Source organism: Falco rusticolus, chromosome 7, assembly GCF_015220075.1.
Source record: "Falco rusticolus isolate bFalRus1 chromosome 7, bFalRus1.pri, whole genome shotgun sequence".
NCBI classification, from domain to species: Eukaryota; Metazoa; Chordata; class Aves; order Falconiformes; family Falconidae; genus Falco; species Falco rusticolus.
In genome coordinates this window covers 30,129,711-30,145,462 of record NC_051193.1, presented here as the reverse complement: position 1 = coordinate 30,145,462, position 15,752 = coordinate 30,129,711, and the positions used below count along the sequence as shown (strand labels likewise).

The 15,752-nt window shown below is 48.8% G+C and overlaps 1 protein-coding gene across 9 annotated transcripts; it reads left to right on the top strand.

Moving 5' to 3' along the window:
* Positions 1-522: 522 nt before the first annotated feature.
* Positions 523-13,683, top strand: ZBTB1 (zinc finger and BTB domain containing 1). Of its 9 annotated transcripts, none has more exons than XM_037394891.1 (3): positions 524-805; positions 5,672-5,835; positions 11,166-13,683. In XM_037394891.1, exon 3 carries the CDS (start codon positions 11,186-11,188, stop codon positions 13,319-13,321), a length of 2,136 nt encoding a protein of 711 aa, XP_037250788.1. In that variant the 5' UTR covers positions 524-805; positions 5,672-5,835; positions 11,166-11,185; the 3' UTR covers positions 13,322-13,683. The 9 variants fall into 9 exon arrangements, with proteins under 9 accessions (XP_037250791.1, XP_037250788.1, XP_037250786.1 ...); XM_037394889.1 differs by lacking the exon at positions 524-805 and adding an exon at positions 934-1,199; XM_037394888.1 differs by lacking the exon at positions 524-805 and adding an exon at positions 2,172-2,257.
* The last annotated feature ends 2,069 nt before the right edge of the window (positions 13,684-15,752 follow it).

Below are 15,752 nucleotides of genomic sequence, written 5' to 3'. Positions count from 1 at the left end.
CTGGTAGGTTTTAACGTCGTGGCATTTTATTTTGTTGCCTTTTTTTTGTTACTTTTGTCCTTGTCAAATTTGTAATCAAATCTTTTAGCGTTGCCACAATTAAATTGTCCTCTTTGGCTTGTCTGGAGCTATGAGTGGTCTTGGATAGTTGCAGCAAAGGTAAAAAACGATGGGATCTGTAGAAACTGTGCCAGAATGAAGGAGCCGTGCAGATTAAACGCTTCTGATGCTTGTGCGGAATGACAGACGTGGCTTGGGAGGTGGCAGTCAAGTGGCAGCTGGGAAGGCGAGCCTGCCCTGGCCTGTTTGCTCGCAGCCCCCTGGCAGGTAGCAGAGGGGCCGCCCGCAGCTTCTGGAAATCCCCTTTGCGCACACGGGCCGGTTCTGGAGGGGCTGGATATTAGACAGAAGTCCAGAGAGCGGGATGGGGAGAGGGGCTGAGAAAGCCGTTAGAAAGATGGGGGGGGGGGGGGGGGGGGGGAAGTGCTGCCCTCGGGATCCGGGATAAAGCATGGCAGCGGCTGCCAGCCCCTGCGCGCCCTGCACCATCGCAGAACTCCAGGAGTGAAGGCGGGGATGCTACCGCTGGAACTGCAGCAAACGGGGCGTACTGTGTGGTGCAACTCTTTCCTCCGAGGAAGCCGCCACCGGCGGGGCCGAGGCTCAGTCGCTGGCCGGCAGCCGGGGCTGCCCGGTTCCCGCCGACCGCGGCCGGCTGCGGGGAGGGGAGGGCGGCTTTGCCTCTGCCCCGTCGGCCCCGGGGGTCCCGGCCGGGCGCCCACCGCCGGACGAAGCCCTGCTCCAGGTCCCCCTCTGCGCGCCGGGCGGGTGGGGGTGGGGGAGGCCGAGGGGCCGGGCTTGCGGCACATGGGGAGGGGGCGCCGGCAGCGCCAGCCCGGGCCGCGCCGCGCCGGCCCCGCCGCCTCCCCGGCGGCATGGGAGGAGAGGGGAGCGCGGCAGGGAGCCGCCCGCCGGGCCCCGGCATTGGCGGCGGCGCAGCAGCGCTGGCAGCGGCGGGGCCGGGAGCCGCCGGCCGCCGAGGGGAGGGGTCCGGCTCCGTGCGGTCGCGGCGGAGCCGGCGCTGCGGCAGCAGCAGGCGCGGCGGGGCGGAAGTCCTTTGTTGCAGCCGCGCCGGCAGCAGCAGCGGGAGCGGCGCAGGCAGCTCCCCCTCGGCCCCGCCGCCTCGCCCCGCGCCGCGGGTAAGCGGGGCTGCGCGCCCCTCGGCGCCGTCCCCGGGGGCCGCCGCCGGGCGCCGGGAGGGGGGGAGGCGGGAGGCGGTGCAGCGGCGCGGCGGCCGCAGCTCCGCCGGCGGCGGGAGGTGGGAAGTGCCGAGCGGCGCCGGCCGCGGCATGGCCCGGCCGCGGCATGGCCCGGCGCGGCGCGGCATGGCCCGCCATAGTGGCGCGGGGGGGGCGCGGCGCTGCCAGGTAGGGGCTTTCCGGCCGCGGCCGGTCCCTGGCGGGCGGCCGCCGCGGTGACCTTGCGCCCGGCGGCCTGGCACGGCGCGGCGCCGCCCGGGCTACGCGGGGGCCGAGCGGCGGCGCCGCGGCGGCGGGTCCGGCGCGGTTCCCGGGGCACTGCGCGGGGGCCGCGCTCCACCTGCGGGCGGCGGGGCCCTGCGGAAGCGGCGCGGGCGGGGGATGCGGAGGCGCGGGCGGGGGGGGCGGGGGGGCACCGCGCTCCTGCGGGGCTCGGCGGCACCGCGCTCCACGGTGCCAGCGCCGCCACCGCCGCCGATCCACCCCCACCACCCCCCCCGCCAGCAGGCCGGCGGGTCCGAGCCCCGCGTCCTCCTCCTCTGCTCTGAAAAAAAACCAAACCAAAAAACCAGCCCCCCCGCCCCCACCCCCCGAAGTTCGAGCGAGTCGCAGTAGTTCAGCGCCAGCCCGAGCGGAGCGGCAGCCCGGCGGGAATGCTCCACCCTGCCAGGCAGGAGACTTGGGTTTCACTCCGGGCTGGCAGCGCACGGGATCGCCTCGGAGGCGGCGGGGAAGGAAGGGGAGTAGTTTTGTCACATCAAAACAACCCCAGTGTCGCTCCGGGAGCGGTGCGGAAAGTCTCGTTCCTCAAAGGACTCCGCTCCCCTCTTCGGATAGAGAGGTAGTAAAAGGGGTGGAGGGAAGGGGGCCGCGGGCGTGGGGCAGGGGGGGTTATTCCTGTCTGTTTTCCAGGATTTTTTCGGTAACTCGGATTCCCCAGTTTGGCCTGGTTGTCGGCTGATAGATGAGTGCCGGCTCCTCTTGACACGTAGGCATTGGTAAACGGATAGCAGGGGCTGGATGCTGCTTGATATTTGGGTATTTACTGCCAGATTATGTCATTTGCTCGAGTATTTCCCTTGCGCTAGGGGATGGTGAGGTACAGCACATACTGCGGAGCGCTCCCGGGGCTGCCACAGCCTGGCCTTCCTTAGGCGTTTAATTACATTAAACAAACATTCCTTTAATTAAAGGTGTTTGTTTAACATTCCTCATTACGGCTCTTGGAAAAACCCACAGAGCAGCTGGGAGCAGGAGGGATGCGGGCTTGTCAGTTAGTACTGAGTTACAAGTCAAGGCTGTGGCCACCTGGCCCTGGGGACCGCCGGCCCATCGTTGGTGGTGGCAGCATCCTCGGCAGCAGCGTAGCAAGATGACAAGGTTACGGAGAGGTTTTTGGATGAGCGGCCAGAAAACCTGAGGGGTAACGAGTCGTATTCGTTGCGCTCTGCTGCTGTTTGAGGTAGCCAGGAACCAGCCGGTGGGGGGGTTGCGTGGATAGGGGGGTGGCTGCAGGAGGATTGAGGTGATGAAGGCATGGGTTAGTGCTGCGTGGGAAGCTCGGAGAAGTAATAGAAGCCCCTTCTTCCTAGTAGCCGGAAAGTTTTCTGTAGACTTAAGATCACAGACTTAACAGATGCTCCAGCTCTGCTTGCACAAGCCTCTTCTGCATCAGATGCAACCATTGTGTCACTGGCACAGGAATTTGCAGCAATTACGTTAAGAGTGCTCATAGTGCTCATACCAACCAGCGATTTTGGTCTTTAGATGCTTTCTTCCTTGAGTGTATGAGGTTAATTGCTTCTTTCACGGTTTCCCATTGTTGCGGGACAGTGGAGAGCCCCTTATCTGCTGTATGGAAACAAAATAGCCGCATGGGACTGCGATAACCAGTGTTCCCTTATAAAAATCCCGGTGTCCCTTCTCTTAGTTGATACAGCTGGACCTCTCACTGGAGTCCTTCCGGACCCCACAGGCATGTAGCGTGAGAAGCCATGTGTGCTTTTTTCAGTTCGACCAGTGGCTCCCCAGTGGTTGGGTTATCCTGCCCTGCCTCTGCATGGGCACAGTAACAGCAGCACCCAAAGAGTTCTGCTGCAGACACAGCCTGTGGGCACAACAGCTGACGTAATTTGCATGAAGACCATTTATATCCTCAAATTTGTCCGGTAACTTTTTCTTTGTGCATGTTTGTGCCATTGCAAAACTCCCTAGAATTAGTTGGCTGTTGCCTTTTTTCCCCCCGTATAAAACCTGTTTGATTGGATGAATACCTTATCGACTTTGTTATTGGGTTTTTTATTGCTGCAAGTAAAATGTGAAGCATTTAAGACCAGAAAGAGTCAACAAAAGCCGTAGGCTAAGCTGTGTGACAAGGTACTGTGCCTCATTCATGTGCATCCAGCAAGTTGTTATGCCAAAGGATGCTTTCCTGGAAGGCACGTGTGTCTTCATTTGAGGGTCTCAGGAGCTGGCTAAACCACCAAGATGCCTTCTGAAGTTGAAAGTTGGTATAACTCAGAGAGCGTAGATAAAAAGGCTCATCTTTCTGCTGCAAGGCATGAATGGGGTGTCATGATTTTTTCCCCCACTAATTGCTTCTTTTAAACATATCATTACCGTGTTGTTTGACAACTTTTTACAGCTGGAAAGGTGTTAGATAAAACATAACTGTGACTTTCCAGAGTAATCCTTTGTGGCTAGAAAGTTGCTTTAAAAGATTGCATAAGCTCTCTCAGGTACTTTTAGGCTATAGATGTGATCTGAAGTTGTTTGAAGTTGAGATGGGGCTTTAGTGCAAACTCTGTTTTCTTGATTTATTCACTCTTGCTTTTCTGACACCTTATTCGTTGTCTTTTGAGGAGTATTCTTACCTAAGAACATGTCATACATCTTAACTAATTCTCAGTTAGCAGCTGAGAATCATAACTTGCTAAGTTGCTGTTTCTCATTTGTGGACGTGGATGCTGAATCAGCGGAGACCTGCCTGCTGGGGATCGAGTGGCTCCGGCAGCTCGTGGCTGGGGGCTGTGGAGCATCTTACCTTTCCCTGGTTCAGATCTAGCCCAAGTGTCAGCTGAAAGTTTTTTCCATACACTGGCCATGAATCTCTTAAAAATGAGTTGATTCAGCCATTAGGATGGGTCTGAAGATGAGTATCCACATCATTGGAAACGGCTTCACAAGTAGTGTGCCTGAAGGCAGCTGATGGAAAGGGCTGTGGGAAGAGGGTGGATTACACCTTCGATCCTCCGTAGCCTGAACAATGGAGCTTCATTAGATTTTCCCTGGTAGTACATGGAATTCCTATCATTATTTTAATTCATGATCAAGGCTACACTTGCAACGTGAACTGCATCTTATCCATATCCACTGTTGAGGTGGATGGTGGTCACCTGGCCCCAAGTTCTTTGCCGTTTTTGCAAAGTTTGTGTAAACTGAGGCACCATCTTGGACTATACAGTCCCAGAGCAATCTCAGTGGCTTCCTATTGAGTATGTCTAGATAAAAGCTGTAGCCTGTTGACAACTCCGTGGTCAATGCACTAGCCCAATGCCTAAACTTTTCAGGCATCACACAGAGGATTTAGATGTGTCGTGTAGAATTTTCTCCGAAGCATCTAGGTGCTGTTATTTGGGAATCTTGGGTGGATCTGGCCTGCAGAGGCAAAGTAACCCTTTAGGGAGGAGAATACCCGTGCCAGGGTGGGGTATGGCGTCAGACTGCGATGGGGAATTTGCTTTCTGCTGCCCACGTGCTTGTTTCTTTGAATAACTGGGCGTTGTTTTCTTGAGGTTTTCCAGTCTCATTTTCTATTAGCACCAAATTCTCCACTCATTTGTTATACTTTTGTCCAGCCTGCTCTTAGTTTCCAAAGAAAAGCAGCCAGTAACTGAGCATGTAAGCACTCCATTTTTGCCTGCTCAGCAGTGGAAATGCTGGGTTTTGGAAACCACCTACTAATTTTAGGAGCCGAAAGGCTGCTAAGTTCTGAACTTTGTGGTATGTCTTTTATAAAGACTGAGAAGTTAGCAAAAGTTCTTTGCTTGAGGACTTTTACTACTTTAGTTTTAGAACATCTCAGAAAATATTGAATGTGAGGAAGTGAAAAAAAAAGCATGGAGCTATACTATAGTACATACCTGCTCTTTCTTGTTAACAAGACTTACAAACAACATGTTTGGTTAGTGTAATAGTGCAGCTTACCTTGTTCGTAGTAACATCTGAATAGTAATAGTATCTGAGTGGTGACTCAAAAGAAAAAATCTGGTGGCAGAAAAACAGCTCAAATCAAAGTGTGGCGGGGGGGGGGGGGGGAAGAAGGAAAATAAAATTAATATGGAGACTTTGAGTTTGAAAATCAGAGTAAAAATACCTGACTCAAATATCTTCACTTTTCATCTTCCTATTAGATGCTTGTCTAGCATATTTTTTCAGAACACCTCTGCATCATTCAGGATTGCTTGCATCATGGCCCATTGCTGTGTGGACAGCACAGATGATCATTGCTGAAGATGGAGTTACTTGTGTTCCTTGTGGCCTCATGACGTTTGTGACCACAGTGTGCTTCACAAAGGTAGTGTGCTAGTCCATCGGCCAAGTGGCTGGCATTTTTCCTCTTTTTGAAATCAAAAAGAGTCAGAGAGGATCAGAAATACTTAAAAAATTTTGGATTGACAAACTTGCCTGTGTAGGACTTCGATTTTTTTTCAAAGATGAATACATGCAGAGTATAGCTCCCATTGGCCTCAGTTGCTGCTGATGGTGTTTCCCTGTGTGCATACATTGGATGTCCAAAAAATACAAGCCAGACTTCTTAAAAAAGGTTGAAATTACTTGCCCTGGCATCGATGGCGGTGGGATGCTGTTCTCCAAGGCAGTGTTTGTTGCTGTGAGAGTCCTTGTTGTCTCCTTCTTTCATTCACTTCTTCATCCCCTAAATGCTGTGCTGAATAAGTAGTGATCTTGTGTTGTTGCTGCTCAGATCCATGCCTGGACAGATCCAGAGGATGCACTGGGTAAGGAAGGGAACCTTTGGTAAGAGGGCTGAAAGGCTGTATTATGGTGTATACATAAATCGGCAGCAGAATTAATCCTGCATTAATTATGGCATCTCTTGGGTATGTGCTCTAACTTTGAAACCATGGTTTTTCTGTAAAAAGAGCCTGTTTTTATTCTGCTTCTTTCCAAAGCAGACTTCAAAAATAATTTGTAGTTACTGAACCACCCACATGGGTGATAAATGCAGATCTCTGCCATTTGAGCAATTAAAGAAACAAAATAATGGTAAATTGTCATCTTTTGAGAGCTTGCTCTTGGTGGGAAGGAGTTTGTCAGCAAGCCCATGATGGCAAAAGGATGGCCGAATTGGGAATTTGGGGTTCAACTCACCCAGCTCTGAAGGGGTGAATGCTATAATTGTTTACCACCCATTCCCCAGTAAAAGCATGTCTTTTTTTTTTTTTACCCCATCTGCCCTAGCCCCTGCAACTTGGCTCTTCCCAGCCCCTTGCTCAGGCAGCTTCCCTCCACCATGTAGAACCTCATTTAACCCACTTTTTATTCCCGCTGCTCCTTCCCTCCTCTCAGCTCAGCAGTCCAACTCCCAGCCTGCCTCTCCCTGCTCTCCTGACTTCTAGAGGTTTTCCCTCACATCCTTCTTACATTTCCTAATCTTCCTGTGCTTTCACTAAGTCCTCTCCTGGAGCTGGCTCTCATCAGCTGCAGCTGGGCATCTTCTCCATCCAGCTACCAGGAGGGATGCTAAAACCCAGCGGCAAGTTATGGTACGGAGCAACCCCCAGCAAGCCCTGTTACCAGTTCGTGTCTTTGTGGAGGTGGCACATAGAACCACAGAATGGTTTGGGTTGGGACCTTTAAAGGCCATCTAGTCCAGCCCCCCTGCAATGAGCAGGGACACCTGCTAGAGCAGGTTGCCCAGAGCCCTATCCAACCTGACCTTGAATGTTTCCAGGAATGGGGCATCTGCCCCCTCTCTGGGCAACCTGCTCCAGTCGCTTACCACTTCTTGTAAAAAATTTCTTCCTTGTTTCCAGCCTGAGTCTACCCTCTTGCAGGTGAAAACGATGGCAGAGCTCTGTGCAAAAGGGGGTTTTCGCCACGGGTGGGATGGCTCGGGCAGGCCCCCACATACAAAGGAGCTGCAAGGGGGTGAAATGTTCTCAGTGAGGCTGTAATCTGAGATTTTAGTAACTAACGAAAGTCCCAAGTGCGAACAAATGGTAATTTTTATCTTCTCCCCCTCAAGCTTATAGCTTCGCCAAAGTCAGGCAGATTTTTATATCGCGACGACATATCCAAGACACAGCACTTTCTCCTGTGTGAAATCTCTCTTCAAAGATTTTGGAAGAGAAACTTTTATTATTTTTAAAAGAAAACGTGATGATCTGTACATACGAAAGATTTTTCTTAGCTTCATTTCTGGAACCGTTTTGACTGAAATTTTCTGTGGAGGGGAAAAAACCCCATCCGTCCAAAGCAGACAATTCAGAAGGAAAGTTTTGCCGCTGCTGGTTGAAATGTGTCAAGGTTTTAAATAGCCCAACACGGGCGCTCATGGTGGGAAGTGTTGGCAGCTGTAAATATATAGTTACATCCAGCAGGTTGATAACAGCATCCAGAGGGAGGATGCCAGTACTTTCATTAACATAAATAACTTCAAACACTCTTTTTTTAATACCTACATGTAGTACTACTGCAGTAGAGGCTGGGTACGTATCTGAGCACCTTGCCATCCTGGTCAAGTGACCTGGTGCTCTGGTTGGTTTTTCCCCAAGTGGTGGCAGGGGACAGGCATTGCCCGGGGGTCGTTGTTGCCTATTGGGAGTCACGTCAGTGGCTGAAAGCTCTGCAGGAGTTCCTCTGGCAAAAGGAGAAGTATCTTTTACCTTTTTCAAAGAAGAAGGAAACTTAGAAAAGGTGAGTTGTGGTCAGTCCAATGGCTGCCAGATTGTTCCCACCATTTGGAAATGCCCCAGTCTGCAGGTGTGTGCAGGTAGTTTGTGACCACCTTTTTGGTACAGGATTGCTGCTTGTACTGCTGTTTTGCTATTGGAGGACACAATGGAGAACTTTTAAGTGTTTTATTGAATTTTTTTTTACACTGAAACTTGACACTTTATGAGCACGAGATTAAAAATGAGCTATCCTGAGACTTTTCTTGTCTTGATGGCAATTCACACCAAGAGGCCTGTGGTGTCTCAGACTGCGTCTTCTCACTTTCTTGTTGCCCTTACAATGTGGAAGTTGAAGTCAATTCTTTGTCATTGTGCAGCTGCTGTTCTTAGTACTTGATATGGTATACTGAATTACATTTAAGCACCTAAGGAATTGCTTCAAATCCCAAGTACGTTGCACTTGGAAGAATATAAAATGCACTTTTGTTATTACTTGATGTTGAGGGCTTTGTTATTTTTCACAGAAACATATGAATCATAGAATCATTTAGGTTGGAAAAGACCTTTAAGATCATCAAGTCCAACCGTTAAACCAGGACTGCCAAGTCCACCTCTAAACCATGTCCCTAAGCACCGCATCAGCGTGTTTTTTTAAACAATTCCAGGGATGGTGATTCTGCCACCTCCCTGGGCAGGCTGTTCCAGTGTTGGCCACACTTCCAGTGAAGACATTTTTCCTGATACCCAATTTAAACTTCCCTGGCATAACTTGAGGCCATTGCCTCTTGTCCTGTCACTTAATATCTTGGAGAAGGGACTGACCCCCACCCGCCTACAGCCCCTGTCAGGCAGCTGAAGGAAGCGAGAAGGTCCCCCCTGAGCCTCCTTTTCTCCAGGATAAACGACCCCAGTTCCCTCAGCTGCTCCCCATAAGACTTGTGCACCAGACCCTTCCCCAGCTTCGTTGCCGTAGTGAAGTTACCCAGTGACTTGGACAATAATCGATTTTCTGTAGAAAAGATGTGAAACTGTTTCAAGAGGCTCTCCTAGTTTCAAAGCCCCCCTTTTGCAGTTTGGTAAGAAAGCCATTACATGAGTTCCATGTGATGAGTTGTGTTTCTGCAGCGAACATCACTGGGCCAGACTGGTCAGAGAATTGCGGCAGGGTGCTCGGCTTGAGTTTTAGGTGTGGATGGTGCCATTCAGATGCTCATCATCAGTGTAGTTCAGCCCAAATCTAAAGGTTCCTGTTGCCGGACAAGGTCCTGTGCTGATGGTGATCAGTAGGTGCTGCTGTATTAGGGAAGGCTGGTAGGTGGGGTGAGCATGTTCTGGTCTCGAGAGCTTGACCGTGTTCCTTTCCATGGCAGTCTTCCGTGGAATGAAGAACAGTGACTTAACACCGGGTTTCCTACTTAGCAAGCCAGGCAACACCTGCGACTTGCGAATTCAACACTGTGGAATTTAATTTCTCCATCCGTTTCCCAGCCTCTAGGAGATGTAAGCTGTTGGGGGAATAAGAAGAAATAGGGAGCATTTGTGTATGTATTTTGTTTAAATTTTGGACAGTTGAAAGGATGGTTACAAATCAATCCATGCGTTTCATCGAGTTGTAAAATGCCATTTAACGTATGTTGTTTGCTAGCCTGTACTTGGTTTGTACAAATCTCTTACAGTTACTGGCATTGTTTGCCATAACCTTTCAAAATGTTAAGAATGCTCGTTATTTATTGCTGTAGGTTTTCGTTTCAGTTAGGGTGTTCTTCATACCTTCTTTTGGTTTCTCAGCCCCCTCCCTGTGCAGTTAGTACAGATTATGTCTCAGTGAAGGTTTTCTGAAGTGAGTAGCGACTAGCTGTTGAATCTGGCCGCACTTGGTCAAGTTTATCTTCTGTAGATCAAACGCACGCCTCCTGTGTGCAAGACGTTTCTTCTGGATGTTTTTGTTAACACAAACCAGTATGTTTTCTTCCTCTTTTCTCTTGAGGACAGATTAGACCTTTCACTGGCAGCAACCTCAGCGACTCAGACCTTCCCCTCTGGCCTTTGTCAGGGCTTCACTTTGCTGTGGTGCCAGCTCTGGCTCGCTAGCCTTCACAGCTCGCCCTTGCTGGGTTTGACGTTGGCCGGTCTCCCCTGTGCACGTTTCGGTTAGATGCCAGCGCGCTGAAGGAGCGGTGCTGAGAGCTGGCGGCACGGCATGCACCGCTTCCTGCCTCTGCGGCTGCCGCACTGCTAGCCTGGCCACCCTGAGCCGGCGTCCTTGGGGGACGTGCCAGCAGCCCGGCCGCCCTGCCCTTCTCAGAATGCATCCGAGTCTGCAGTTCCTTCCGGCTTTGCAGGACACCTTGCAGATAAGCTGGAGGCCATCCCTGAGCTGCTCTAAAGAGCAAAAAGTGTGGGGATGTAGCTTCTGCAGATGCTCCACTGATGTGTCTTCTCCATTTCCTTTAATGGGGAGAGAAAGACCAGTTTGAGCCTGGCCTGGTTTCCAGTGTGTGTCGCATCATACGTCCGTTGGACTGACAGGTGAAAAAGGCAAGTTGAGACTCAGGAGTGGTTCCTTACAGTCAGCTTACCTTGTATAGGTGTTGTCCTGGGGCCACCTTACGGAAGCCTGCCCTGTGGAGCTTTTGCAGTTCTGCGGTCAGAATTCATATCTTGAAAAAAATCTTGGCTGTAGGACTTTGAGATCTATTTGCTAATTTCTATTCTAGCAGGGTTGCTCTGATTGACACGTGTGGTGGTGATATTTATTAGTGTACTAGTCTTGTAAGTTGAGTGGTGAGAACATGGAATTACGGATGTTTTCACTGGCATCAATATTCGTGAGTAGTTACCAGCAAAGATCTCTGGACAGGAAGCTGTGCTGCAAACGGGGTGAGAATGGGAAGATCTAGAGAGGAAAAAGGTGGCAGTTCCTCCCTGTGTTTAAGTAGGTTTTCCTTTTTGTGCTCGTGGTTTAACAAATGCCTTCTTCTTTATGCAGGACTATAACTGAAGTACAAGATGGCAAGAACCAGCCACAGCAACTATGTCCTTCAGCAGCTAAACAACCAAAGAGAGTGGGGCTTTCTGTGCGACTGTTGTATCGCTATTGATGATATTTATTTTCAAGCACATAAAGCAGTCCTTGCTGCATGCAGCTCCTATTTTAGGATGTTTTTTATGAACCATCAACACACTACAGCCCAGCTGAATCTAAGCAACATGAAGATTAGCGCTGAGTGCTTTGATCTTATTTTACAGTTCATGTACTTAGGAAAAATTATGACAGCCCCTGCCAATTTTGAGCAATTTAAAGTGGCCATGAACTATTTACAGCTGTATAACGTACCTGAATGTCTAGAAGATATACAGGATACAGACTCGTCTAGTTTAAAATGTTCATCTTCTGCTTCTAGCACCCAGAATAGTAAAATGATATTTGGCGTGAGAATGTATGAAGACACGCTGGCTAGAAATGGCAGCGAAGCAAACAGGTGGGGCATGGAGCCGCCAAGTTCAACAGTAAATACATCCCATAACAAAGAGCCTGATGAAGAAGCTTTGCAGCTAAGCAGCTTCCCCGAACAACTGTTTGATGTCTGCAAAAAAAGCACCACGTCCAAATTCTCTCACACAAAAGAGCGCGTGTCCCACTCGCGCCGTTTTGGAAGAAGCTTCACCTGTGACAGCTGCGGGTTTAGTTTTAGCTGTGAAAAGCTACTGGATGAGCACGTGTTAACGTGCACTAACAGGCATTCCTACCAAAGTGCCAGGTACTACGGGGCTGAAAAAATAGACTTTAATGAAAAGGACTCTACTTCTAAAATAATCTCCACGCAAACAGAAAAATACAAGGGGGACTCGAGCCAAGCTGTGGATGATTCTTCGTCTCCTGTGTCAAACATCACGAGCAGAAAAAGCAGCACAGTTGCCTCCGAGACATCAGGTGAAGAAGGAAGCAGAGCCCCTGAAAGGAAGAGGATTATCATCAAGATGGAACCAGAGGACAATCCTGCAGATGAGCTGAAGGATTTTAATATTATTAAGGTGACAGATAAAGACTGCAATGAGTCTTCTGACAATGACGACCTAGATGATGAACAGGAAGAGCCGCTTTACAGATACTATGTCGAGGAAGAGATCAGAGAGAAGAGAAATGCTCGGAAGACCTTAAAACCCCATTTGTCCATGGATGATGACGAACGAAAGTGTTTGAAAAGTCCGCGGCACCTTAACAGGAAGGCTCCTTCAGCGCAGGAAGATGTGGAGAACGCTCCCTGTGAACTTTGTGGGCTAACAATCACCGAGGAAGATTTGTCCTCTCATTATTTATCCAAACATATAGAAAATATATGTGCTTGTGGCAAGTGCGGTCAAATACTGGTCAAAGGCAAGCAGTTACAGGATCATGCACAGACCTGTGGAGAGCCCCAGGATCTGACCATGAACGGTATCAGAAATTCTGAGGAGAAAACGGACTTGGAAGAAAACCCTGAGGAGCAATCGGAAATAAGGGACATGATGTTTGCAGAGATGCTAGAGGACTTCAGGGACGGTCACTTCCAAATGAACAGCCTTCAAAAAAGACAGTTATACAAGCATTCTGCCTGTCTTTTCCGATGCCCTAATTGTGGTCAGCGTTTTGAAACAGAAAACCTAGTGGTTGAACATATGTCAAACTGCCTGGAGCAAGATCTGTTCAAGAGCTCCATGATGGAAGAGAACGAGAGGGATCACAGACGTAAGCATTTCTGCAATCTTTGTGGGAAAGGATTTTATCAGCGGTGCCACTTGCGGGAACACTATACCGTTCATACCAAGGAAAAACAGTTTGTTTGTCAGACATGTGGGAAGCAGTTCTTAAGAGAGCGCCAGTTGCGGCTCCACAATGATATGCACAAAGGCATGGCCAGGTATGTCTGTTCCATTTGTGATCAAGGAAACTTCCGAAAACATGACCATGTACGGCATATGATATCTCACTTATCAGCTGGAGAGACTATATGCCAGGTCTGCTTTCAGATATTCCCAAATAATGAGCAACTGGAGCAGCACATGGATGTTCATCTGTATACATGTGGAGTATGTGGAGCAAAATTTAATTTGAGGAAAGATATGAGATCTCACTATAATGCCAAGCATTTGAAAAGAACATAAGTGTAAACATACTGTTAAAGCGTTAAGTTGGCAGCAGAGAGAACACCAAAGCAAGGCATACAGTATAGTAGACATTTAAAAAAAAAAAAGTTATTGAAAATAAGTCTCTTTTTTATTATTTTTTTTAAGACCCTCCTAACCATAGATGTCTATTTAGGCTCATTAAGTATATAGCTTTGAAAAGCATTATGTGTTTAATTATTACATTTTCACTGTTTCCTAATATCAGTTTCTGTTCTTAATTTTATTGTTTTACTAAGTAGATATACAAATGATTATTTTTAAACTGTAGATTAAAAGCACAATGTTACCCCTTCACTGACTGCTATTAAACAGTTCTCGGATCCATGTCCGTAAGATGAGTGCTTTAATATTTCCATGTGTTGTTTCTTCATGTGAAAATTTTAGATCTCAGTAATTAATGTGCAAGAGCATAATTGCCCGTAATCCCCAAATTAATTTTCAAAATGAAAAAAAACCCTCCCAATGCCAAGAAATAATCCTTTGCTGTCTGACTCTGCTGTGAGGGCAGAGCTGGCTGTCCTGGTCCTCTGCTTCTTGGCATTGTTGGAACGTGCATCCCAGGGGGGAGAGCACGTAGGCTCAGTTAAACCGTGCAGACTTGGACTGGTGTGCGCAAAGGGAAAGGGAGTTGATGACCGTCGGGATAACCGAGGAGTTCCCAGTGGTCATTTTCCAGACTTGAAGTCCTAGCAGAACTGTACAACTGACGTTGGCCTTTCTTTTACCGTCTGTACCTACCTGGGTGTATATAACCCGCTCACCCTGACGTACAAGGGACGAGTGGTGGTGGTGGATTTCTAGGAATGCAGAATGGCCACGTGCGCTGAAGACGGCGTTTTTCAGCCTAGCTGTAAATGGTGCCTTGCTGCTTGTGTTGGAAAGCTGGAAGTGGGATGGGCGTGAAGATAGTCCCATGGCTTGGGCGGGGAGGGGAAGGGGGAGTGTGGCTGGTGTGAACCTTAGCTTTTTTGTTTCTTGTTTCCATGATACTTTCTGAATGTTCTGTTTTTCAACAAGAATATAACAAGAAAAGACTGCAGAGTTTACTTAATAAATGTAAAGACATTTTATGCCTTTTAAGATTCCTTTCTGATTCTAGTATAGCCCTAATCTGCATAGCTTGTCTCTTAATTTAATTGAATTTAAAAATCCTGCTAAGTACCAGCTGACATCAATTCAGTGAGGCACTTTTGCCTTTGAGAGAACTACTGGCTTTGACTCTTAGGCACCAGCTGTCTAAACGTTTGTTAAGTGCACGATTTTTAATGGGGGGAGGAAAGGATCCTAATACGTAATGGTGGAGGAAAACTATTAAAAAATAAAGCCTAGCAGTACTTTCTCCCAGCAGATCTCGCTTTATCAAAGAGGGTTAGTAATGTTGTTTCCTACTGAGCTGTGGAGGGAGGAAAGCAATTTAGCTCAGCAATTAAGGCAGCTGATCTAGATGATCATTGTAAGTCCCTTCCAACTGAAATACTCTGTTCTGTCACCTTGCGTTGAGAATGGGAGCCAGGAGCTGAGGGTCTAGCCTGGGGCTTTCACACACTTGTTGCTGTCGGAGCTGAGTTTTGATCCCTTGTTGTTTCTTGGGGATTACGAGGGGTATTGAGCTTTAATGTTAGACTGTTTAGAGAAATTAATACAGTTAAGAATCTCCACTATAACTATTTAAATTTATATGAGCTGCCTTGCATTTAATTAGTTTTAAAAGTGGATTAGAATTTCTCTTGGTTGCTAGATGTGTGCAGTTCTGCGATGATGGAGAAGGACCCTGCCAGCAGACTTCAGTCCTGAGCCGGCAGCCGGCTCCCCGAGCACTGATGGCTGCGGGCACTTCGGGCCGTCAGCATTTTGCCAAAACTGCTCAGTCGTATATCTCTTTGGATGCTGCAGAAGCCAACCAAGTCCCAAGTAACACTGAGGTCAAAAAGACCATGGACGTGAATGCACTCCAGCATTTTAGTTCATTCTGAGCTTCCCCCTTCTTAGGATTTATTCCACATTCCCCATCCCAACCCACACCAAAGCTCAGCTCAGCATGGAAGAGTTCAAAGCATAAGTGGGATGGGTATTTTAACACTTTTTAGCACTGGAATCTGTGCTAAAGCAATTCTAAGACTCCTCAAAAGACAAAATTATTTAACTAGAATGGTCATTGTGGGGATGAAGTAGTCAGGTGCTGTAGTGGAAGAGTTGGGGGGGTTAATACGCTGCACACAGCAATTCTCTGACATGCAGGCTATCGCTTAGGCATCAGCCATGGCTGGACTGGGAAAAGCAGCCAAAGGAAGTGAGGGAGAACTGGAGGGTGCTGGGGGAGTTGGCAGAGGAGTCTTGTGGCGTCAGGGGAGCAGGAGGGCTGAGTGGGAGAGGAGATCCGGAGTGGGAGGGAGTGGCAAAGTCTGGG